The sequence below is a fragment of the Carcharodon carcharias genome, chromosome 10 (genome assembly GCF_017639515.1).
Source record: "Carcharodon carcharias isolate sCarCar2 chromosome 10, sCarCar2.pri, whole genome shotgun sequence".
Taxonomy (NCBI): domain Eukaryota; kingdom Metazoa; phylum Chordata; class Chondrichthyes; order Lamniformes; family Lamnidae; genus Carcharodon; species Carcharodon carcharias.
In genome coordinates this window covers 13,004,325-13,028,834 of record NC_054476.1, presented here as the reverse complement: position 1 = coordinate 13,028,834, position 24,510 = coordinate 13,004,325, and the positions used below count along the sequence as shown (strand labels likewise).

The window sequence follows — 24,510 nt, the reverse complement described above, 5'->3', positions numbered from 1 at the left end:
CTGCCTTCTCCATAGATTTGGGCTTCACTGGCTGGGCCAGCATTTATTGCCCATCCCTAGTTGCCCTTGAGAAGGCAGTACACCCATAGTGCTGTTAGGAACAGAGTTCCAGGATTTTGGTCCAGCATCAGTGAAGGAATGGCGATATATTTCCAAGTCAGGATGGTGAGTGACTTAGAGGGGAATTTCCAAGTGATGTTGTTCCCATGTATCTGCTGCCCTTGTCCTTCTAGGTGGTAGTAGTCATGGGTTTGGAAAGTGCTGTCTAAGGAGCCTTGGTGAATTCTTGCAGTAGATAGTACACACTGCTGCTACTATGCATCAGTGGTGGAGGGAGTGAATGTTTGTAGAAGTGGTGCCAATCAAGTGGACTGCTTTGTCCTGGACAGTGTCCAGCTTCTTCAGTGTTGTAGAAGCTACACTCATCTAGGCAAGTGGGGAGTATTCCATCACATTCCTGACTTGCATCTTGTAGATGGTGAACAAGCTTTGGAGTCAGGACACCATTCCACCATCTGCTGTGGCGGGATTCGAACCCGGGTCCCTAGACCATCACCCTGGGTCTCTGGATTACTAGCCCAGTGACAATACCACTACGCCATCGCCTCCCCCTATATTGAACAGAAGGGATGGAGATAGGGCTGCACCTCAAAGGAGGTGCTAACCTCAACCACAAGGTTTTTAGACCAAGAGTCAGCTTCCTCAACCTCTCTGAGCAACTGTGCTTCAGAAAGGTCAGGTTCTTGGGCAAGTGGTCATAGTCATGGGGAAGGGCCTTCTTCCAAGTGCCTGCCTAAGAGGAGCAGGTGGCCACCCATTGCCTGTGGCTGTTAAGGTAACCACAGCGCTAAGATCCTACACGCCTGGATTCCTTCCAGGGCTCAGCTGTTGAAATAAATAGGATCTCACAATCTGCAGCCCACAACTGCTTCAGCTAGATTACTAATACCTTGTTTGCGACGACTTCCAATTATATTACCTTTGAGATCAATGAGACCAAATCCAGAGACTGTCAGATTTGCATCTCCCTGGATTTCCACAGATCCGGTGGGGGGGGGGGGGTCACAGTGTGCATTCATGTGGCATGAAGATGCCATCAGAACATTCTGGCATATTTGTAAATAGGTAGGGCTTTCACTCCCTTAATGTGAAGTTGGTATGTGACCACCACAAATGGATAATGCAAGTGTGCGCCAAGCATCCAGGGAGCTGCCATAACTCTTTCACACTTCAGCACCATTCCAATGTTCTTTTCTCCAACTGACAGCCTCAACAGCTGACTCCTAGGGGATGAGGGATACCCATTCAAGATTTGACTGATGACCCCAACAAGAAAACCTACCACAGAGGCGCACGATAGGTACTACTGGAACCTTTTCACCACCAGGGTGACAATAGAGCAAGCCAATGAGGTTCCACTGCCTTGACTGAACTGAAGGTGGCTTTCAATTTGCCCCAACAAGGGTCTCCAGGATTATATTGGTCTACTGTGCACTGCAAGGCGCTGCATAAAGAACTGAATCTGGAACCAGAGAAAGATGGTGAACACATGACATCCTCCGAGAATTGGGAGGAGCAGCACCCAGTTGCACCATTGGTGCCTGCAGTCAATGATCTGCCTGTTAGAGAAACCCATGAGTACCTCATTGAGGCATGTTTAACTTAAGGAATGTGTTTGCAGCTTTGAAAGCTTCACATCATGACCCCCTGGGTGAGTGATGCCTGTTAAAATGGAGAATAGAGGAGGAAGCTAGAGAGAAAGCAAGGTCGATCAGAGGGGTGCTATTCAAGAAAACGCTAGGGAGGTGACGGAGTGATGGTGGCCAGCTACCAGTTTGCAGAACACTCACCTTATGACTTTATGAAGCCATTGAGCCTTTTCCTGCACTGGACCCAGGTCCTTGGCACTGCACTTCAGCTACTGACAGTCTCTTTGATTTGCAGGCATGCCTGCTTTTGAGAATGGCTGTTCTCTTCCTGCTGTCCTCAGGGAAAAGGACTTCTCTCCATGCCCTCACCGCATCAACCATCACATCCAGGAACGAGTCTGTGAACCAGGGAGTTGCTTTTCCACTTCTCCCCTTCATTCTTCATCTCTTTGCTCCTTTACACTGGATTGTCTGCTGCAACCACTGCTGTCATTGTGGATCTTGCAGACTGAACAGAGGTGTTCAGCAAAACCATCACCCAATCTGCATTTTGTCTTCCCAATATAGAGGAGACTAAGTCGTGAGCAGCAAATACAGTATACTAAATTGAAAGAAGTAGAAGTAAATCACTGTTTCAACTGGAACGAATGTTTGAGGTCCTGGACGGTGGAGTAGGGAGGAGGTGAAAAGGTAGGTGTTGCAACTCCTGTGCCTGCATGGGACGTTCTACACTATTCCAATGAAGCTGAATAGAAGCTTGAGGAACAGCATCTCATCTTTCGATTACGTACTTTACAACCTTCCAGACTCAATGTTGAGTTCAACACTTTTAGATCATAACCACTGCTGCCATTTCCTCGGCCAATAGGTGCCGGTATCTGCTGTTCATTTAATCACTCCTGCGTTCCATCCTATCACAGACCATCCTTTTTGCTCTTTCTCCCTGCCTCTGTACTTGCTTAAAACTTGTTATATCTGTAATGTTTTCAAGTTCTGGCAAAGAATAACTCTGGTTCCCTCTCCTCAAATGCTGCCTAACCTGAGTATTTTCAGCATTTTCTGTTTATATTTCAAACTACAGGCGTTCACAGTATTTTGCCTTTATTTAAAATGTTAGATGGGACTTGTTCCAAAACCCGCTGTGCTCTTGACCTGTATTAATATCACACCATGCTCACCGATATTCTGAGTCAGACCTACTTTTTCACATGATCTTGGAACATGATCCTAACTGGAAAAGGAAAAAGCCTCGCGTGGTATTTGTGTTGTTTTAAAGTCTTACATTTTTTACAGCCCATTAAATTTGCAGAATTGCTGCTGTACTGGTTATTGTTTTTGAAATAAATCAATCTTTTGTACCTATTTGATTAACCTAGTGCTTTACCTATCTGACCTTTAGGCATCTTGCAAGCATGAACGTAGGCTGGCAGCATTAATTACACAACACAAGCATATACAACAAAAGACAGAAACTGTGGAGAAAATGCTCGAAGAAAACAATAACTGGCTGCACCGTGTGGAGAATGAAATGTGTTTATTGGGCCAGGATGGAAAGATGCCTCAGGTAGAACTAAAATAATTGATAATCCTTAAGAGGTTCTTTTTGTACATTAAGATCCATCATAGCACATAACGTGCAATATTGTATGTATATTCCTTTCAGACCGGAAGATATTGTTCATGCTTGAAACCAATTACATGTCAATTTCTATTAGCAATTTCTGAAATCAATTAAAGTTCAGATGGACTTTCTTTCCCTTTTATTGAAACATAATTCTTACGATCAAGAACCGATGGGACATTCTGACTCCTAGGCTATAGGGTATTTTCTGAGAGGGAGTTTCTCTGTTGATTGCAGTGGATTGACTTCTTTTAGTGCTTGTTTTTCTGTGACATCCAAGCACCTGAAGTGTGAAGGACAAAATCGGTGGACCAGATTTTGTGATCATTGGCGAAGCAAGAGCTCTCGCCACTGACAATGAAGTAAGTCTCACTGAGAGATCTTGCAATCTCTCCAGCGAGAAATTTACCTCTATTGTCATGCAGGTGTACCACAGTTGATTGCAGCGTTCTTTACTGAGGATTTCCTAGCGTAGAGTTGGAGTGATGTCATCAGGCTGCCCACATAGTCAGTCTCATTAAAGTATTTTAACAGATTCCCCTCCGCTCCCCCAACCCAGTTAAGAAACTAAAACATCTAAAGTAGGATCGCTTTTATTAAAAAAATTTACACTGAGCAATTTAGGTATTAGGACATATACACATGGAGTGAATTTAGAAGGTATAATTTTTTTGAATTTTTAAAAATTGTTATTTAAAAATGTTTTAAAATCTATTAATTTATCATGTAACAGCACTCCAAGATTTTTTTTTAAATATGTTTTTTCAGGGCCAGTCCTGTTGTTCATCAAATGCTATTAATCATATAGCCATTAAAAGCCTAGTTACACCTGATTAAACAAGGGGCAGCAGGAATGTTGAAATTCCTGTTATCACCATCTACTCCCCTTCCAAGTATGTCGTGTCCATAACATTACATCCACATAGCCGTATTCCTTTGTCCCATATATACAGTTCTGCATCTCATCCCCTCCACTTTACACTCTTGTTCTGCCTTAGCCCCTTATTCCCACTGATTCAGTCCCTATCCCTGAATTCTGTATGATGCCTCATAACAGCCTTTGACTAACCCCCACCCCTTTCTACCTCTTGACTGACCAGCATTTTCATCAATCGTTTTCACATCTAGCACCTTACTCCATCCCTTGACCTCTCTTCTGCCTTTAAGACATTGCTTAAAATCTTATCTCTTTGAACATTAGAAATAGGAGCAGGATAAAATATTAGGCACCTCAAGCCAATCATGGCTGATCTGATTGTGGCCTGAACTCCATTTTCCTACCTGCACCCCATAACTCTTGGCTCCCTTGCCGATCAAAAATCTATCTAACTCAGCCTTGAATATATTCAGTGACCCAGCCTCTGCTGCTTGCTCAGGAAGAGAATTCCAAACACTAACGAACCTCTGAGAGAAGAAATTCCTCCTCACCTCTAACTTAAATGGACACCCCTTTTTTGAAGTTGTGCCCCCTAGTTCTAGATTCCCCCATGAGGAGAAATATTCTCTCAGCAACTACCCTTTCAAACCGTCTCAGCATCTTTATATGTTTCTATAAGATCACCTCTCATTCTTCTAAACTCCAATAAGTATAGGCCAAATCTGCTCAACCTTTCCTCATAAGACAAATTCCTCATCCCAGGAATCAGTCTAGTGAACATTCTCTGAACTGCTTCCAATTCAGGTATGTCCCTCAAGCGTTTGGCCATCTATTCCAATGCATTCTTTGTGGTATGGTGTCCAATTTTGTTTAGTAATGCTCCTGTGAAGCACTTTGGGATGTTTTACTGTGTTAAAGACAAGTTGTTGCTGTGAATGAACACCTGTTAGCCCCTCTTTGGGTGCCACCACCCCATATTTTCCTCTTCAACCGACACCACTGACTTTCCACCACCTTTGTTTCAAGCCTCTGTTCTTCCCTTTCTGGCTGTTGCAGTCTCCTGTTCTCAAATTGAATCCTTTTGTCTAATTTTTATTTTGCTCCTTTATCCTCCCCCTCTATTTTCAGCCTCATCCAGCCCCTCCACCCTCAAAGCCTCTTTAGCTGTCTTCCCATCCCTTTTGGCTGCCCCTAAAGCCTTTAATGTTCCTTTGAAGCACATGAATATAAGCACTATAATTACAACATAGGTATTCTAAAGAACAAATTGCTGGTTTCAGCAGTGAAGAAATCAGTAGGAAGATGGCAGGGCTACAATTACCAATTAAGAACTGGGGACAGGCACAATATCTGTAGGAAAAGTGCTGCAAACAAAAGAAGAGGAAGCCATGGAACAAGAAACAGGATGTCCCAAGTTCCACTGAAGCCAGAGGGTTTGAGACCTTCCAAAACTGGAAGTGAATAGTTGGATAGCAATGGCAGGATGAGGCATCTTGGCAATGCTCTTGAGTGAACAAAGAAAGAAATCAGACAAGACCATGATTAGAGAAAGGGGATGACCTGTGGCCCATCAAATCAGAAGAAATAGGGCCCACCAGCAGGCAAAGAAGGCAAATGGGTGATTTCCAAGGCCTGCCAAAATCAGAAAAAAATGGCTTTTTGTGACTAACATTAATCCAGTGTTTTATTTTAAATTAAAGTACTTGCCTGCCATGCCACCAAGAGAAACACACCTGGGTGACACGTTTTGGAGGTGCAGCAACACCATCTAGTGTTAGGAAGACTGGTGAAGTTCCCATGTTCACAGAAAGACATAAGGATAAGAAGTTTTATACAATGTAATAATGCACAATGCATTATTCTGCTGAAGTGGATCTACGTACCCTAAAGGCAGAGGTCACCAAATTGGGAGATGAAAGGAGGTTATTGGAGGGGCACAGGCAGTGTGGACTGATCTAAACCAGCAAGTATGGGAATGACAAATACTGACTTGAATGGCCAGTGGAGGCATTTTGGAGCAATTCCTCATTATTGTCCTTTCCCTACATTTGAGGTCCACCATATCCGTTTTTTCTCATTATAAAGCATGGATTGAGAACATGGTCAAATAGGAGAGATTTTTGGGAGTTCTTTGAAAGTTAAGAGGGAGTTGGTAAAGCAGAGGGAAAGAGTTAGAAGAATTCCAGTAAGCAGAGGCATAGTGGCTGGTAAAAAGAAGCCTGGCATTGGGAGGAACAGAAAGTGAATGCGAGAATGTAAGGCTTATAGTAAATAGGTAAGACATACATCTGGGAAATTTGATCTAACACTTGTCCATCCAGACTTTTCTGTTGCAACCCATTTTGTATTGCTTTTAAGTGACTACTTGAGCATCTTTTATTGTGTGTGCCAACAAAAACGTATCATGCTTCGCTTGTGGGGGAAAAGAAACAACTGCAAAACAAGTCATTGTTGATGTAAATACTTAAATTTAATTTGAATTTTAAAATTCCTAAACAAATTACTAAACTTATAAAGTTTAATTAACTGCAGACACACTCCTCCTGTAAAACAATTTTTAAATTTGCAAATTCTGCCAAAAAAATAGGCAAAGCAAATACAGTATTGGAAACATTTCAAATGGACCCAGCAAAATATTACATAATAACAAGAATTTGTCTTTCTGAAGTAGCATTTCTATTCCCCCACCCACCATATGTTAAATGTTCTCCAGCTACTTAAACGACCGTTCAATATATGCAAACCTAGGCAGCAAGTATTAGGAGGCTCTAGGGGCATCACCAGCAAGCACAATTATGCCCCCAGCTGACATGCAGACACAAATATTTTCCAAAAGGAGTCATTGAAAAGCAGTCATGAAGCAGAATCCCTGAAATCATTTTCTTCTCTCTGGCCTGCAATAGCCCATTGTTGGACTATCTGAGATCAGTTAGCTCAGCATAAATCAGAGATCACAATTTATAGACTCTGTGGTTCTGTAGTACATCACAAAATGCATAATCTACTGAGTCCTCAGAAAACTTGTATTATATGCATGTTTTTTTCAAAAAAACAATAATACTGGTCAGTATTAAAACGTCTAAGGACCAATAAATTCTCGTAGAAGCCCATAATTCCAAAATGTTAGCCCCTGCAAGAGATCTTAATGACTGAATGGACTGATTCTCAAAGACAGGAGGACATTACTTTTGGTGGTCACTGTAGTAACATCTCGAGTGCTACATAGATCCTGGTTGTACTGAAATAGCACTGAATCACCAGCAGAACAGAAACTCTGAGGACACTTCCAAGTCTTACCTTAGACCTTACAACATGAGAAAATTGGCACAGGAATCTGCTTGAGAAAAGCTATTTCAAGGGGAGTGAGTGATGCCTTCTGTGGTATCTGGAAATTTTTTTAAAATTGCTAGTTAAAAGATTTATTGAGCTATCAAGTGGTTGAAGATTGTCTAAAAGCAACAAACTTCATAACTTTAGGTGCAAATGGACCATTACATCAAGATGCAAACAATCAGGAACAATAAACAAACAAGCCCATGTCACAGAATAGTATGTATAAGATGGGTAGCACCTGGGTCACCACAGCTGTGTTCAACAAAAGGCAGTACATTAAGAATGTCATTACAAATTGTTGGCAGATGACTTGTGGCTAATATCCTTTACCCATGTGTACAAAAAGCTCTGAATCTGCTCTCTTTAATTAGCAAAATCTATCAATACATGCTTTGGACTTTATTAGTTAAATATGGGTATTTAGTGCTTTTACTTTGGTATATGAGCAACCAGGGATTCTTAAAGTCCTGTTGAAGTGTTTTCTAGTCAACCATAACCTGTGTTCCTACCTCTTTGTGCAGTATGATTGATGTGGGATGTACTATGTATTGCAGCCAGCAAATTTGCCCTTACAAATATACTTTTGTTGACAGGTCCTTAATCAAGATCTACAGTGCAGTCATTTAAAGATGGAAGTAATGGACTTAAAACGTCAAATTCAGCATATGACTCAGTTACTTTCTTTTCAAAAACCAGAGAACAGAAGAACAGAAAAGTAAAGCAGTTTTTAATTTGTGCCAATATCTTGATCTGAAAGACATTATTCAACATGGCATTTACAGCTTAATATTAAATTATAATTAAAATGTGAATATACTAAAGAGCTTATTGCACGATATTTAAGGAATTAGAATCTTTTTTACCTTGGGAAGTCACACATCCACAGCCCATAATATTTTGGCAATGCATGCAAAAGCACAGGCATGCACCAAAGGAGAGAGTCCTCCTTTATAACCCTTAAGTTGTGGCCATATTGACTAAATGTATTCTACTCCAGAATTTTCAACAGCCTCATACCTGAGGCTTTATAAAATTATGACTGTGTATTTGCTAAAAAAAAAAATTCCTTAGTGCCCTTCTGTGATGTTGGATGGTAACCCTGCTCAACTTCTGTGATGTTGGATGATAACCCTGCTCAACTTCTGTGATGTTGGATGGTAACCCTGCTCAACTTCTGTGATGTTGGATGGTAACCCTGCTCAACTTCTGCCAAATGGAAAAAAAAACAGTTTTCTGGTCTAGCCCATGTTAACTTACTGCGGTATAGTGTATTAGCAATAAGGTTAAGTACAAAAAAAAATGCTTTGACCCTTAGAGCTAACTGTTAATATATACTCCATGTGTAGATGTGATGCAGTGAGAAGTTTTAATCACAGTTTACTGCATTAAGGAAGAAAAAAATCTCCTTGGTTTTCAGTAATATAGGGAAACGTGTCATCATATATGGAACCTTGTATCATGTTACATGTATGATATAGTTGGACATGTGTGATATAATTGGAACTGCACAATAATTGTTTCTTTTGCTTTCACTTTACAGGCTTATAAACACTTTGCTTCCTGCATTCTGCCAACAGTATCAAACACTGAAAGAAACTGGACTTGCTTCAGCAGCTGCTGAGGATGCATTTGTGCAAGTGGAGCAGTTAGTACAACAGGAGAACGGGATTGCATGGGAAGATCAGATTATGGAAATACCAGAGCAGTTACCTGATGGACAGCTAAGCATTTCCTCCATCATGAATTACTCCCAGATCACCTATTGCCAGACTGCACCATGTAGTATGTAAACTGTATTTAAACTATAATTAAATATCAGGTTTTAATTAGCTGGAAGAATGAACCATTGTAAGAATGTAGATCATGCATGCTGTTGGAAACAATTACAGCAGCTTGGACATTTAAATGTTATGCACATATTTCATTTATGCGGAAGCAGAAAACCACTTTACCAATCCAGTTTTATTCCTTAACAGTAAAAACTGATCAGAATAGTATGCATATATAATTAATTTTTCCCCAGTCTAGTCCTAAACCTTGTTGTATGATATCACAGTTAATCCTACAATTTTTCAATTAGTTGCCAAGAAACTTTTATTATATTTATAAATATAAAGTTATATTTTGGTTACTCCTGGTAAGCATTAATGTAAACTTGGTTTCCCCATTTTCTACTCAGTAGCATTGCCAGATGAAGGAAAATAAATTCCTTTGGAGCAATATGCATAGTTCTCTTGTCCTGTTTGGTTGCTATAAAGTGAAATAAGTTAACTCTGAGTTTCCTTTTGAAATTCGAATCAAATGAACGAAAATGCTTAAATTGTCATATTTTATTTCTTGTTCAGTAAGCACAGTGGAAATACTTGAAGCTGAGGAAAATGCACATTGGAAGCACCAACTATGAACCCTGGCCAATATGACAAAATACAAAATTCTTGACTTCTTTCAAGTCCTCACCAGTATTTCTAAATCCTGCTGTTCTTTTGAAGGGAAGAAATAGCAAATAGATTTTTCCACTCATCCATACCTGCCCTCAACACCCACTTGTATCTCAACAAAAAAGCATTCTTAATGTGAGTCTAGATAAGTAATGTTGGCAAGCTATATGAGAACAGGGATTATGATGGCTGTGCCCAGTGTTGCCTTTCTTTAATGTTAAAGCAGGGGCCTGCTGATGGAGGGCAGAGCAGTATCCATATCTGTTTTTAATATTTTCCTCCTCTGTTAAGACAGCAACACAGGTAATTGCATTTCTTGTATGTTAGCCTGTTTAAAATCTGCTAATTCAGCAGAGAAGGTAACAAACCTGAAACCTTCTTGTTTTGCCTAACATATTGTGATTGTGCTTTTTAGCACCAATCGATTATTGTTATATTTTTGGATCTTCTTGCCATTTTCACTTTGGATATATTTAGGCCCCTGTGTTTCTGACTGTTCTTGTAAGTGAGCCTTGTTCATTGCATTCTAGGGAATGTTTATACTTAGCCTATGTAATTTTGATAGTGCACTCAAACAGCATGCTTTCTCTTAGAATTACCTTAGTTATCAGCTCTATCATCTTTGGATTGTCTTCATCCCCTTGAGAAGTGATAGTTTCACAACATCAGATCTTGTTCAAGATTATTCAACAGATAGATTTATTGAACAATAATTTTTTTAAATTTTATTTATATATACATATCTATTTACAGTAAAGTGTTCACAATCCTTGTACTAATTTTTATTCTTGACCTGAATAATACTTGACCCAAGAGTTTCAAAAGTTCCAGGCTGTCTCTGGAATAGCCCAGGCTAATAAATACTCCTAAAAAACAGTTGCTGAGCTCCATGGATTTAAGTAACTGCCAGTCAAATTCGAAAGGAGCTGCCAATAGCAGTAACTGAATAAATCACAGACTGTTTGTATTTGAATTGTATGGCTTGGCTCCTCCCTCAAACCAACTCCCCAGAGAAAACGCAGCAAGTATCCTTATAATATTTATACTGAGGTAAGTTGGAACATAAGGGTTTACATGATAAAACTTGAATACCCAGCTAAAAGTAGCCAAAGATGTTTCATTTTTGGTACAATTAATTTTTCTTGCTTTACCAAGTATAAATAGAATTTATATAACATCCCACTGGTCCTAACCACATTGTGTGCATCCAGTTTACAATTTTTTACACCGTTTGATTACAGTGTTCCATAGATAAAAGCAAAAAACTGTGGATGCTGGAAATCCAAAACAAAAACAAAAATACCTGGAAAAACTCAGCAAGTCTGGCAGCATCTGTGGAGAGGAGCACAGTTAACGTTTCGAGTCCATATGACCCTTCAACACAACTAAGTAAAAATAGAAGAGAGGTGAAATATAAGCTTATATTTCACCTCTCTTCTATTTTTACTTAGTTCTGTTGAAGGGTCATGAGGACTCAAAACGTTAACTGTGTTCCTCTCCGCCGATGCTGCCAGACCTGCTGAGTTTTTCCAGGTATTTTTTTTGTTTTACGGTGTTCCATTGTTGCATAATCAACACATTTTATTGGATCTACCAGTAGAAGTAAAAAAAAACTATGCTTAACCTAACATTTCTTTCATGGCAACTGTTAAAATCTTTGCTACTGAGATGAAATCTTCACATAGGAGCTCAGATGCTCTTTTTGATTTAAACTAATTGTCTGAATTTGGGTAAACAGGGCATAATTTCAGAGTTTGCAGATGATACCAAACTCAAGTTTAGTAAACAGGGAGTGACAGACTTCAAGGTAGCATAGACTGGTGAAATGGGCAGCCACATGTCAAATGCAATTTAATGCATAAAAGTGAGAAGCGATGCACTTTGATAGGGAGTGTGAGGGGAGGAAATATAATCTAAATGATGCCGAAATAGACATCTGGGGGTGTACGTACACAAATCTTTGAAGGTTGCAGAGCAATTTGAGAAGACTGTTAAAGAAGCAAACAGGACATTTGGCTTTATAATCACAGGCATAGAATAAAAAATCAAGAAAGCTATATTTAATGTTTATAAATCGCTAATTAGTCATCAGCTAGAGCAATGTGTTCAATTTTGCGCGTCACAGTTTAGGAACAATGTGAAGATCTGAGATAGGTGATTTACTAGAATGTACTAGAGATGTGGAATTAAACATGGAGAGATGAAAGAAGTTGGCATTCCCCTTCAAGCAGAGACAATTAAGGGGAGATTTAATGGAGGTTCAAAATCATGAAGGGTTTTAACAGACTTAATTGGGAAAAAATTGTTTCCAGTGTCAAAAGGGTCAATAACCAAATGACACAGATTTAAGGTAACTGGTAAAAAAACCAGAGGCATGATGAGGATTTCTTTTATGTAGCAAGTTGTGACCTGGAACACAACACCTGAAACGATGGTGGAAACAGGAGATTTCCAATAATAGCTTTCAAAGGGGAAATGACAATACTTGAAAGGGATTTTTTCTTAATAGCTATGGATGTCTTTGTGATCTATATTTATATTAACATGCAGGGGTTACATTAGTATCCGTATGACCTCTTAGCATACCTATTCCTCAATCTGTGACCACACTTTACCTTGACAGCACCATTTTATAGAAGTTTAATCTTTTGCGCAATAAACTTCTGTTGGCTAGAATAAATGAATGAATAGAATGTCCAAGTATTGACAACTTTTATCTGCAACTTATAAAAAATCTGATTTAAAAGAACCTTATTTGGTAAAGCTGTACAATCAACAGCATTCCATAAATAAAAAAAGTTTTTAATAGTGTGCTTGATAGCTTCAGCATGCCTTTTCGCCTATTTAAACATGGATTTTATCTGTGTTTAATTCCATGTACGTTAATTGTACCAGGAGAATATACATTGTCTCAATGCTTTTTTTTTATGTCCTTAGGCTCAAAAAGAACTCCTTCCAGAAGTTTACAGGCGACGACTGTAAAAGTCAAAAAGGATAAATCTCCTGATCAATTAAAATCATCAATAGGTAGGTGGAATAATTTGCCATTTTATTAAGATATTCAATAGTGCACATTGTTAATGTGCCCATGTAATGTATCAATGTAATTCAAATAGGCTTTACATTTAAATACAATCTGCATATCGATGCTTATAGTTTAATAAAAATACAATTGTATTTGCAACTAATGAAATGAAGATTATTGAAATAAATGCCTGAAGGAAAGATTTCATCCCTTGAAGATGGATTGAAGTGTACAGAGCAATTTTTGTTCAAAGCACTCATTGTCTAATTTTTAAAACGTGCAATGGTTATCTTAACCCTGGTCAGTGTGCATGGTATTGCTGGAACAACTGTGCCCTGGAGTAGCTTCAATGATACATGATGTTTAGACTGATAATACAGCAATCTGGAGCTGGCCAACCCTAAGAAAGCTAAATGTTGAGTTCAGCTGGTAATAGTTTTCTTGTGGTTAAGCAGCTCCTGATCAACTTTAAGACTAGTCCAAAGCAGCAGCCCCATTCAACAAATGGAGTTACTCAAGGGCTCACATGCAAGAGTTTATTTCTATTAGTACAAAAGAAAAATACTTTGGACTTTGGAAAACTGAAATAAAAACAGAAAATGCTGGAACAGATCAGGCAACATCTTTGGAAAGAGATAGAGAGTGAATGTTTTTGTTCATCACAATTACTAAGACTGAAAGTCTTCTGGTTAGAAAAGTGGGCACAGCGGAAGAAAAGCTTGGCATTATCTCTCAAAATGATGCCAAGCTCTTCTTTCACCTCCATGGCTTTGGACAGGAGGCTTTTCCCTGTACTATCTTCACTTAACCTAATGCTGAGCTCTTCGTCCACTGAGCCAGCAGACAGCACAAAACTATGTTCAAGCTAGGGGTACAGTAGCATTATAGTTATGTTACTGGGCTAGTGATCCAGAAAGAGGCATTACATTCAGTTAATACATAAATCTGAATAGAAAGCTTTTAGTAATCTGTAACTTCATGGTGCAATATATCCCTCAGCATACTATTGGCATCAAACCAGGAGACCAACTCTGGTTCAATGAGGAGTGTAGGAAAGCTTGCCAGGAGGCAAACCTTAAAATGAGGTCCCAACCCAAAGAAACTACAACACAGGACTAAATGTATGCTAAACCACAGAAGCAGCATGCAATACGTAATGTTAAATGATCCTACAACCATTGGACCAGATCAAAGCTCTGCAGTTCAGCCACATCCCATTATGAATGATAATTAAACAATTGATAGGAGGAGGAAGTGGCTCTAGGAGCATCCCCATCCTCAATTATAGTAGAGGCCAGCAAATGAGCAGAAAAGATGAGGCTGAAACGTTTACAACTACCTTCAGCCAGGAGGACCTAATAGATGATCTATCTCAGCCTCCTCCTGAAGTTCCCACCATCACAGATGTCAGTCTTCAGCCAATTCCGTTCACTCCATATATCAAAAAAATATCTGAACGCATTGGATATAGCAAAGGCCCTGTGTCCTGACAACAACCCAGCTACAGAACTGAAGACTTGTGCTCCAGAACTAGTCACACCCCTAGCCAAGCTGTTCCAGTACAGATACAACGCTGGCCATGACCATGTGGAAAATTGCCCATGTATGTCTGGTCCACAGAAAACAAGACAAATCCAATTGGCCAAACACTGCCCCATCAATCTACACTCAATAATCAGCAAAGTAAAGAAAGATGAAACTGGCAAGTGGCACTTACACACCAATATCCTGTGCACTGATATTCAATTGGTTCCACTAGGACTACGCCTCTAAACCTCTTTGCTGCCTTAGTCCAAAAATGGACAAAAAAATACTGAATTCCAGAGGTGAAGTGAGGTGCTTTGACATCAAGGTATCATTTTACCAAGTGTGGTGCCAAGGTACCCTAGCAAAATTGAAGTCAACTGGGAGGAAATGTCTTCACTGGCTGGAGTCATACCTAACATTGGTGCCCAATCATCTCAGCCCAGGACATCACTGCAGGGTAGTGTCCTAGGCCCAACCATCTTCAGCTGCTTCATCAGTGACTTTCTGTCCATCATCAGGTCAGAATTCAGATGTTCATTGATGATTACACAGTGTTTAGTTCCATTGCAATTCCTTAGATAATGAAGTGATCCCTGTCTGCATGAAGCAAGACCAGGATAACATTCAGGCTTTGGCTGATAAGTGGTAAGTAACATTCGTGCCACACAATTGCCAGGCAATGACTTTCCAACAGGAATCCAACCGCATCCCCGTGTCATTCATCAACATTATCATCGCTGAATCCTGCACAGTCAACATCTCTGAGTCACCATTGCTCAGAAACTTAATTGGTTGGGTTAGGTGCTGCTGCCACCTCAGTTATGCACTATCTTGTCCTGTAAGAGGGAAGGAAGGAATTATGTCAGTGAGTGTGGTACAATAATGTGTCTTTGTGATTGAATGCAAGCTTTGAGATCTGGGTGTGAGGCTTACAGCAGTCCTAAGTATGAGGGTGAGGTGATGTTATGAGGTTAGACATGAGACATGATTGATAAAAGAGATTGTTAATAGGTGAGTGGTGGAGATGTGCATTGAGCAGTATCTGAGGCTAGTAGAACAATTAACAGGATATGTATTTAAAGATACAATTGACTTTAACAACTTGTATGAGGTCATTGAACTTCTTGCAGCAATGGATCCAGCCCTCAGGGTGAGACCACTGGCATTGACCACCACAGCTATCTGGTCCCATGGCCTTTTCAAAGTTTGTCTGAAGGACCTTCTGGTTCCCTCTGAATAGCTTACATGTCGCCTGCATCCGCCATCAGAAAATCTTGGAGTCTGTTCTCTGCCACGTTGTGCCATTCTTGTGATTTGTGGCAATTAATGCTCACTTGAGGGCCTCATCCCGTCACTGCTGATATTCAATGACAAGGAAAACTTGTCAGATTTACTTGTGGCCTAGTGGGTTGAGGGGGCCTTGTTCAAAAACACTCTGTCTGATTGAGGGACACGGCTGCCAATCAGGAAGGGGGGGGTGCCCAGCTGAACGGCTGAGAGCCAACCACCCCCCTACCCCCACCCTCACAATGACCCCTATCCTGTTGTCACTTAGCTTTCTCCAGGGATCCCACATTGAACATTGGTTAAGGCCCAAGTGCATTACTGGCAGCAGCCACTGTTCCTGGTGGCACTGCCGGCAATGGAGTACTGGCAGCCTCTGATTGGATGAAATTTCTGCCCTGCTGAGGAAAGTCCTGCATTTAAAAGCCATGTGCAGTTCCTCCCCACCCACCCACCCCCCGCCGCCGCCGCCGCCTTGGCAGCAGGGACCCTGCTGTCAATTAGGTACAATTCCTTCAGTGCTCCTGAAGACCACGCTCCTGCCACCTTCATTAAATTCCACCCAAGATTTGTAACATTGAGGGCAGGGATAAACAATAATGCAAGCTAATGTGATGTCCATTTATATAAAGGTGACAAAACTAACTCACTGGTCTTCCATCAATTACATTAAAAATAATAGCATCAATTATCAGAAGTAAACTTGGCCATAGTCTACGTGATAATGTAATGGTAAATAACAGCCAGCACGGATCCAGAAAAAGAAAAACAAATTAATGACTTAAGTACTCCCAAGAATGGGATAAACTGTGTCTCAGAATATAATTGAAAGAAATCTAGCTGTTGGCAGAAGTTCAGGGAGCTGATCTGCATTGTCGGAGAACTGAATATAAGAGAAGACTGGAGAACCAGAGCTTCAGGGCATTGAAATGAAATGTCTGAAACTTAGATATACAGGAGGTAGTTGGTTGTATGGAAAAGGTAGATACAGAATTTTATAAAAATTTATTCTTCTTGGGAAGCTGGCGTTGCTGGCTGGAACAGCATTTATTGCCCATCCCTAATCGGCCTTGAGAAGGTGGGCGTGAGCTACTTTCTTGATCTGCTGCAATCCCATGTGTTGTAGGAACACCCACAGTGTAGGAATGGAGCTCCAGGATTTTGACCCAGCGACAGTGAAGAAACGGTGATATAGTGTGACATAGCATGGTGTGTGGTTTGGAGAGGAACTTGAAGGCGGAGGTGTTCCCATGCATCTGCTGCCCTTGTCCTTCCAGATGATAGAGATGACTTGTTTGGAAGGTGCTCGGTGAGATGCTGCAGTGCATCTTGTAGATAATACACACTGATGCCACTGTGCAACAGTAGTGGAGCAAGTGAATGTTGAAGGTGATGGATGGGGTGCCAATCAATTGAGATTATTTATTCTTTCATGGGATGTGGGCATCACAGGCAAGGCCAGCATTTGTTCTCCATCCCTAATTGCACTTGAACTGAGTGGCAGTTAAGAGCCAACCACGTTGCTGTGGGTCTAGAATCACATGTAGGCCAGACCAGGTAAGGATGGCAGATTTCCTTCCGTAAAGGGCATTAGTGAACCAGATTGGTTTTTAGGGCAATCGACAACAGTTTCATGGTCACTATTACAGAGACTAGCTTTATCGTTTATATTTTATTAATTGAATTAAATTCCAACAGCTGCCATCGTGGGATTTGAACTCATGTCCCCAGAGCACTAAACTGGACCTCTGGATTACTAGTCCAGTGACATTTCCATCATCTCCATTTAGGGCTGCTTTGTCCTGGATGATATTCAACATCTTGTTGGAGCTGCACTCATCCAGGCATGCAAAGAGCATTGTAAACCTTTCACATGAACAGAAGTTTTAATCCTATTCGCTCTGTTTCCATGACCTATTATCCCTTCAACTCCCTATTCAACTCATTCTTAAACATCGACATGGTCTATCCTTCAATTTTTACTCTGGTAGTGCATCCCACAGCCTTGTAACACACTGTAAAAGTTTCTCCTGTTGTGTGCTTTAATTCTCTTACAATTAGTCTTTTATTTATTTCCTTTTCTACTAGACCAGAAATAGTCTATTTCTATCTATTCTATCTCAACCCTTCACAATTCCCACACCTGTTTTTGTGCTACTTTGGCTTAATTCCTATGGGTGTGAAGATTATGTAAATATGAAACCTCAGCATCATCAGCTTTCCATAGCTGGTGGCAAACTTAACACTTTACAACAAAATGGAAGTCATAATTATGACCTTCAATTACTCTATCAAGAATTTAGTAAATTATATTGCCCACTGTTGCGTGTTTCAGCCTGTTTTAGCTATCCTATCTGCTGCATCCATGCCCACATAAGTAAAATAATCCTCCGCACAATGAATGTGAATGATTATTAAGCATCTGAGAAAAGTTGATAAATTGGGTTAAGACAGTAGTTCCTCATTGAATCAGAATGAAATAGATTTGGGATTTTTTGATATTCCCAGAACTGATTCATCTGGCTTTAGTACAAATTTTCATTACATACAATCATATTTATTAAACTTGTGTGAATTCACTTTGTTTTAAAAACCCCAAAATTATTTCTGTGGAAAAAAAATTAAAATACCGCAGTGGTTTCTGGCTCATAATCTCCATAATAGCTACCATTTTTTAAAATTAATCATTGGATGGGCATTGCTGGCTAGGCCAGCATTTATTGCCCACCCCTAATTGCCCACCCATGTTCAGGGGGCATTTAAGAGTCAACCACATTGTTGTGGGTCTGGAGTCACATGTAGGCCGGAAATTTCCTTCCCTAAAGGACATTAGTGAACCAGATGGGTTTTTACAACAATCAACAGTGGTTTCATGGTCATCTTTAGACTTTTAATTTATTGAATTCAAATTCCACCATCTGCCATGGTGGGTTTCAAACCTGGATTAGTTAGTCCAGCGACAACAGCAAAACCCCACCGCCTCCCCTTGTTTCAGGTACAGTTCTTTCTTCCTGCCACCCTACCTTTTCAAATCTGCTAATCTCACCCTTCTCCTCAAAAATCCCCACTGTACCTGCAAACTCGCACTTCATTTCCAACCTCCATTTCCTCTCCAAAGTCTTTGAATGTGTAGGCACTTCCCATGTGCACCCTTCCCCCAATTATATGTTTGAATATCTCCAGTCAGGTTTCCTTCCCGACCACAGTACTAAAACAGTCTTTGTTAAAGACACAAATAACATTCTTTGTGACTATGACCATGATTATAGTCCCTTCTTATCCCTCCCGACCTATCTGCAGGTTTTGACACAGTTGACCACATCTTCTTCCTCCGGTGCCTCTTCTCCGTCATCCAGCAGGGTGGCACCGACCTAGCTTGGTTCCATTTTTATCAATCTAATAGTAGCCAGAAAATTATCTGCAATAACTTCTCTTTCAACTCCTATCCTGTTAGCTCTGGAGTTCCCCAATCTATCCTCAGCCATCTTCTTTTTCTCATCTGCATGCTACCCCTCTGCGATATCACCTGAAATACAATATCAGGTTCATCTCACCACCACCTCCTTGACTCCATTGTCTTAGTTTTGCCACTGCTTGTACGATATCCAATATTGGATGAGGAGAAATTTTCTCCAACTAAATATTGAGAAGATTAAAGTCATTGTCCTTAATCCCTGCCACAACCTCCATCCGCTATCCACAGTTTCATCTCTGGGCAAACTGAGCAAGACAGTTTGCAACCTCTGTGTTGTTGACCTCAAGATGAGTTCTGACCTTCTTTCAGTTCTTATGCTGTTGAAACCTTCATACGTGCCTTAGTTGCCTCCAGACTTGATTACTCTCATGTGCTCCTTGCCAGCCTCCCATCTTACACCCTATATAAACTTGAGCTCATCCAAAACTCTGCTGTCTGTGCCTCAACTTGTTCCTAATCTTGTTTGCCCATCACCCCTGTGCCTTCTGACTAGCTCTCTGTTTGATGATGTCTTAATTTTAAAATCCTCATCCTTGTTTTCAAATCTCTACACGGCTTCACCATTCCCTATCTCTGTAGCCTCATCCAGTCCAACAAACCTTTAAAATCCCTGCAATCTTCCAATTCTGGCCTTTTGTGCATCTGTGATTTTAATTGCTCTACTTTTGACAACAGCATTTTCAACTGCCATGGTCCTAAACTCTGGAATTTCCTCCCTAAACCTCTCTGTCACAATTTCTCGCTCTTTTAAGACACTCCTTAAAACCTACTCTTTGATCAAGCTTTTGCTCATCTGTTCTGATTTCTCATTCAATGACTCAGTATCAAAAATATTTTTATTGATATCACTCATTACATGTCTTGGGACATTTTACTACATTAAGTGTGCCATATAAATGTATGTTGATGATGATGTCATCAAGCAGAGTAAGCAGCCAATTACATTGAACAATTTTCACAGATAGCATTTAAAAGCACTAATTATCCGTCACTTTTTAATACCATTTTACAGAAAGTTAAATAAATATTGGATTAAGGTAGAAGATGAAACACTATAAGCAATCTTAACTATTATTTTAAAAATCAGGAATTTCTAACACAATGGAGAAATTTGACATTGCAAATGATAAATCAGTTTTTCGGGGCCAGAGAGGATGTTCAGCAGCAATTATGTACTTAATACCCAGTTACATCTCATTCATTATGGCGTAACTTTTTCAAGAATTTTTACAGAGAGACTAATGACATAGAAGTGGAAGTTTCCATTAGTTCATAGTCACGCCCTATGGAGAAACATAGAATAACTGACAAATGTCTGGATTTTCTCATTTAACTGCACATGCGGACTTCAAAAGTTGCTATCAGTTTCAGAGGAGTAATGACGGCATCACTGACAGTTGCAGCATTATTATTCCTGCAAAATCCTGAGTCATTGCATCTGGCACTTGCATTGTATTTGTAATGCTGAGAGACCATTTATAGCTGCAGTTCCCAAACAGTGGGTTGCAACCTCAGTTTGGGCTGCAAAGACAACGGATAGGGTCATGACCTCCCCCTCCTCTGAGACTGCACCCACACTGCCAAGCAGCAACAAGTTCTGCCCTTGCCCTGCATGTTTCTCAGTTGCTGTCTCCAAGAGATGGTGGAATTTGAATTCAATAAAAATTTGGAATTAAAAGTATAATGATGACAATGGAACGATTGTTGATTGTTTTAAAAACCCTTCTGGTTCACTATTGTCCCTTAGGGAAGGAAATCTGTCATCCTTACCTGGTCTGGCCTACATGTGACTCCAGACCCACAGCAATGTGGTTAAGTCTTAAATGCCCTCTGAAATGGCCTAGCAAGCCACTCAGTTGTAACAAGCAGTTACAAAGTCACAAAAAAGGAATGAAACCGGATGGACCACATGGCATCAACCTTGAAACCAGAAGTGACAACGGCAATCTCGGTCCTGTCGACCCTGCAAAGTCCTCCTTACTAACATCTAGCGGCTAGTGCCAAAATTGGGAGAGCTGTCTCACAGACCAGTCAAGCACAGCCTGACATAGTCTTCCTCACAGAATCATACCTTACAGATAATGTCCCAGACCACCAGCACCTTCCCTGGGTATTTCCTGTCCCACCGGCAGGACAGGCCCAGCAGAGGTGGCAGCACAGTGTTATACAGTCGGGAGTGAGTTGCCCTGGGAGTCCTCAACATCGACTCCGGACCCCATGAAATCTCATGGCATCAGGTCAAACATGGACAAGGAAATATCCTGTTAATTACCACGTACCGCCCTCCCTCAGCTGATGAATCGGTATTCTTCCATGTTGAACATCACTTGGAGAAGCACTGAGGGTGGCAAGGGCTCAGAATGTACTCTGGTTGGGGGACTTTGATGTCCATCACCAAGAATGGCTCAGTAGCACCACTACTGACCGATCTGGCTGAGTCCTAAAAGACATAGCTGTTAGACTGAGTGCAGCAGGTGGTGAGGGAACCAAGAAGAGGTAAAAACATAATTGCCTCATCCTCACCAAACTGCCTGCCGCAGATGCATCTGTTGATGACCGTATTGGTAGGAGTGACACCGCACAGTCGTCGTGGAGATGAAGTCCCGCCTTCACATTGAGGATACCCTCCATCGTGTTGTGTGGTGTGGCACCATGCAAAATGGGATGGATTTTGAACAGAGCTAGCAACTCAGGACTGGGCATCCATAAGGCGCTGTGGGCCATCAGCAGCAGCATTCCACTCGAACACAATCTGTAACCTCATGGCCTGGTATATCCCCCACTCTACCATTACCATCAAGCCAGGAGATCAACCCTGATCCAATGAAGAGTGCAGGAGGGCATGCCAGGAGCAGCACCAGGCATACCTAAAAATGAGTTGTCAACCTGGTGAAGCTATAACACAGGGCTACTTGCATGCCAAACAGCATAAGCTCCTAGCCAAGCAGTTCCAATACAGCCACAACACTGGCATCTACCCAGCTATGTGGAAAATTGCCCGGGTATGTCCTGTACACAAAAAGCAGGACAGATCCAACCCAGCCAATTACCGCTTATCAGTCCACTCTTGATAATCAGTGAAGTGGTGGAAGGATTTATCAACAGTGCTATCAAGTGGCATTGCTCACTGATCAAGCAATAACCTGCTCACTGATGCCCAGTTTGTGTTCCGCCTGGGCCACTCAGCTTCTGACCTCATTATAGCCTTGGTTCAAACATGGACAAAAGAGCTGAACTCCCGAGGTGAGGTGAGAGTGACTGTCCTTGACATCAAAGCATGAGTGTGGCATCCAGGAGCCCTTGCAAAACTGGAGTCAATGGGAATCGGGGGGAAAGCTCTCCGCTGGTTGGAGTCATCCCTGGCACTATGGAAGATGGTTGTGGTTGTTGGAGGTCAGCCATTTCAGCTCCAGGACATCACTGCAGGAGTTCTTCAGGGTAGTGTCCTCGGCCCAACCATCTTCAACAGCTTCACCAATGACCTTCCTTCCATCATAAGGTCAGAAAAGTGGGGACGTTCGCTAATGATTGCACAATGTTCACCATTCGAGACTCCTCAGATACTGAAGCAGTTTATGTCCAAATGCAGCAAGACCTGGACAATATCCAGGCTTGGGCCGACAAGTGGCAAGTGACATTTGTGCCACACAAGTGCCAGGCAATGACTGTCTCCAGCAAGAGAGAATCCAACCATCGTTCCTTGATGTTCAGTGGCATTACCATCACTGAATCCCCCACTATCAACATCCTTAGGGTTACCATTGACCAGAAACTGAACAGGACTAGCCATATAAATACTGTGGCTACAAGAGCAGGTCAGAGGCTCGGAAGAGTGCGACGAGTAACCCACCTCCTGACTTCCCAAAGTCTGTCCACCATCTACAAGGCACAAGTCAGCTGTGTGATGGAATACTTCCCACTTGCCTGGATGAGTGCAGCTCCAACAACACTCAAGAAGATTGACACCACCCAGGACAAAGCAGCCTGCTTGATTGGCACCACATCCATAAACATTCAATCTCTCCACCACCTATGGACAGTAGCAGCAGTGTATACCTTCTACAAGATGCACTTCAGGAATTCACCAAGGCTCCTTCGACAGCACCTTCCAAACCCATGACTACTACCATCTAGAATGACAAGGGTAGTAGATAGATGGGAACACCACCACCAAGAAGTACCAGTCCAAGTTACTCACCATCCTGACTTGGAAATCTATCGTTGTTCCTTCACTGTCATTGGGTCAAAATCCTGGAACTCCCTTCCTAACAGCACTGTGGGTGTACCTACACCACATGGACTGCAACAGTTCAAGAAGGCAGCTCACCACCACCACCTCAAGGACAACTAGAAATGGGCAATAAATGCTGACCCAGCCAACAAAGCCCACATTCCCTGAATGAATATATTAATAAAATTTCTGTGGGGAGAGCCCTGCCTGGTGCCAGCACTGTGAATGTGAGTCATCGATTTGTCCTCCCCATTTCACCCTTCTCCCACTGAATCTTTCTACTGGACCCAATCTATACACTGGTACCTGGGATTTTTTTTCTCCCTTTAACATTGGACTTCCTATTCCTTGGCCCACATTGGAACCTGGCAAGCATTAAGGAAGGTTTAACAAACCCATTGATCTGAAAAAGTTAACTGAAGCTTGAGGAGGAGTCAGTTCTTATACTGGTGAGTATGTGGGTGATGACGGAGGGTGTGGTGGCATTGAGGAGCTTGGGAAGGGAGTAACCTCCCTAATTATTACATGACCCAGTTTGAAAGGTGACAGCATCACAGTTTTCATCCTGGCATCTGTTTTCAGTGGACTGTGGGGGGGTGAACTTTACAAGAATAGCAAGTTTTAACTTAACATATGTTAGGAAAATATGAAATTGTTAATAAGCAAGAGTAGGTAGGCACAGCAAGAGCTTGGGGTTGGTGAACCAGCCACACTCGTGCTGTCAGAGCTTCTGTACCTTCCCCCTGGCAGTTACCAACTTACCTGCCTGCCATGTGGGGGGAGAGTGGCAGATTACTGTGTGTGTATTTTTTTCAGTAGAGGCAGGGAAAGGGATTTCACTGTGTCTTCTGTCACTGCGAAATATGGAGAGCTTGACTGAAACTTACATGAGTACATAGAATAATAACATTTTTACAATGTACTTTAAAGACACATATGTATTATATGCTGATCTATAAAAAGCAAACTTTAATAATGATATACAGAATGTTACCTTGCTGTTTTGTTTTTTTTGTTGGTGTCTGGGGCCATGTTAGTTTTCAAGTGTTA

The 24,510-nt window shown here is 41.3% G+C and overlaps 1 protein-coding gene across 3 annotated transcripts in view; it reads left to right on the top strand.

Moving 5' to 3' along the window:
- The window catches only part of kif18a (kinesin family member 18A), a 108,882-nt gene that overhangs the window by 71,845 nt on the left and 12,527 nt on the right, over positions 1-24,510 (top strand). For all 3 annotated transcript variants that reach the window (XM_041196591.1, XM_041196589.1, XM_041196590.1), the window contains exons 11-14: positions 3,049-3,213; positions 8,074-8,195; positions 9,021-9,262; positions 12,856-12,945. In XM_041196591.1, the coding sequence (XP_041052525.1) occupies positions 3,049-3,213; positions 8,074-8,195; positions 9,021-9,262; positions 12,856-12,945 (619 nt within the window). The remainder of the gene's footprint in view (positions 1-3,048; positions 3,214-8,073; positions 8,196-9,020; positions 9,263-12,855; positions 12,946-24,510) is intronic.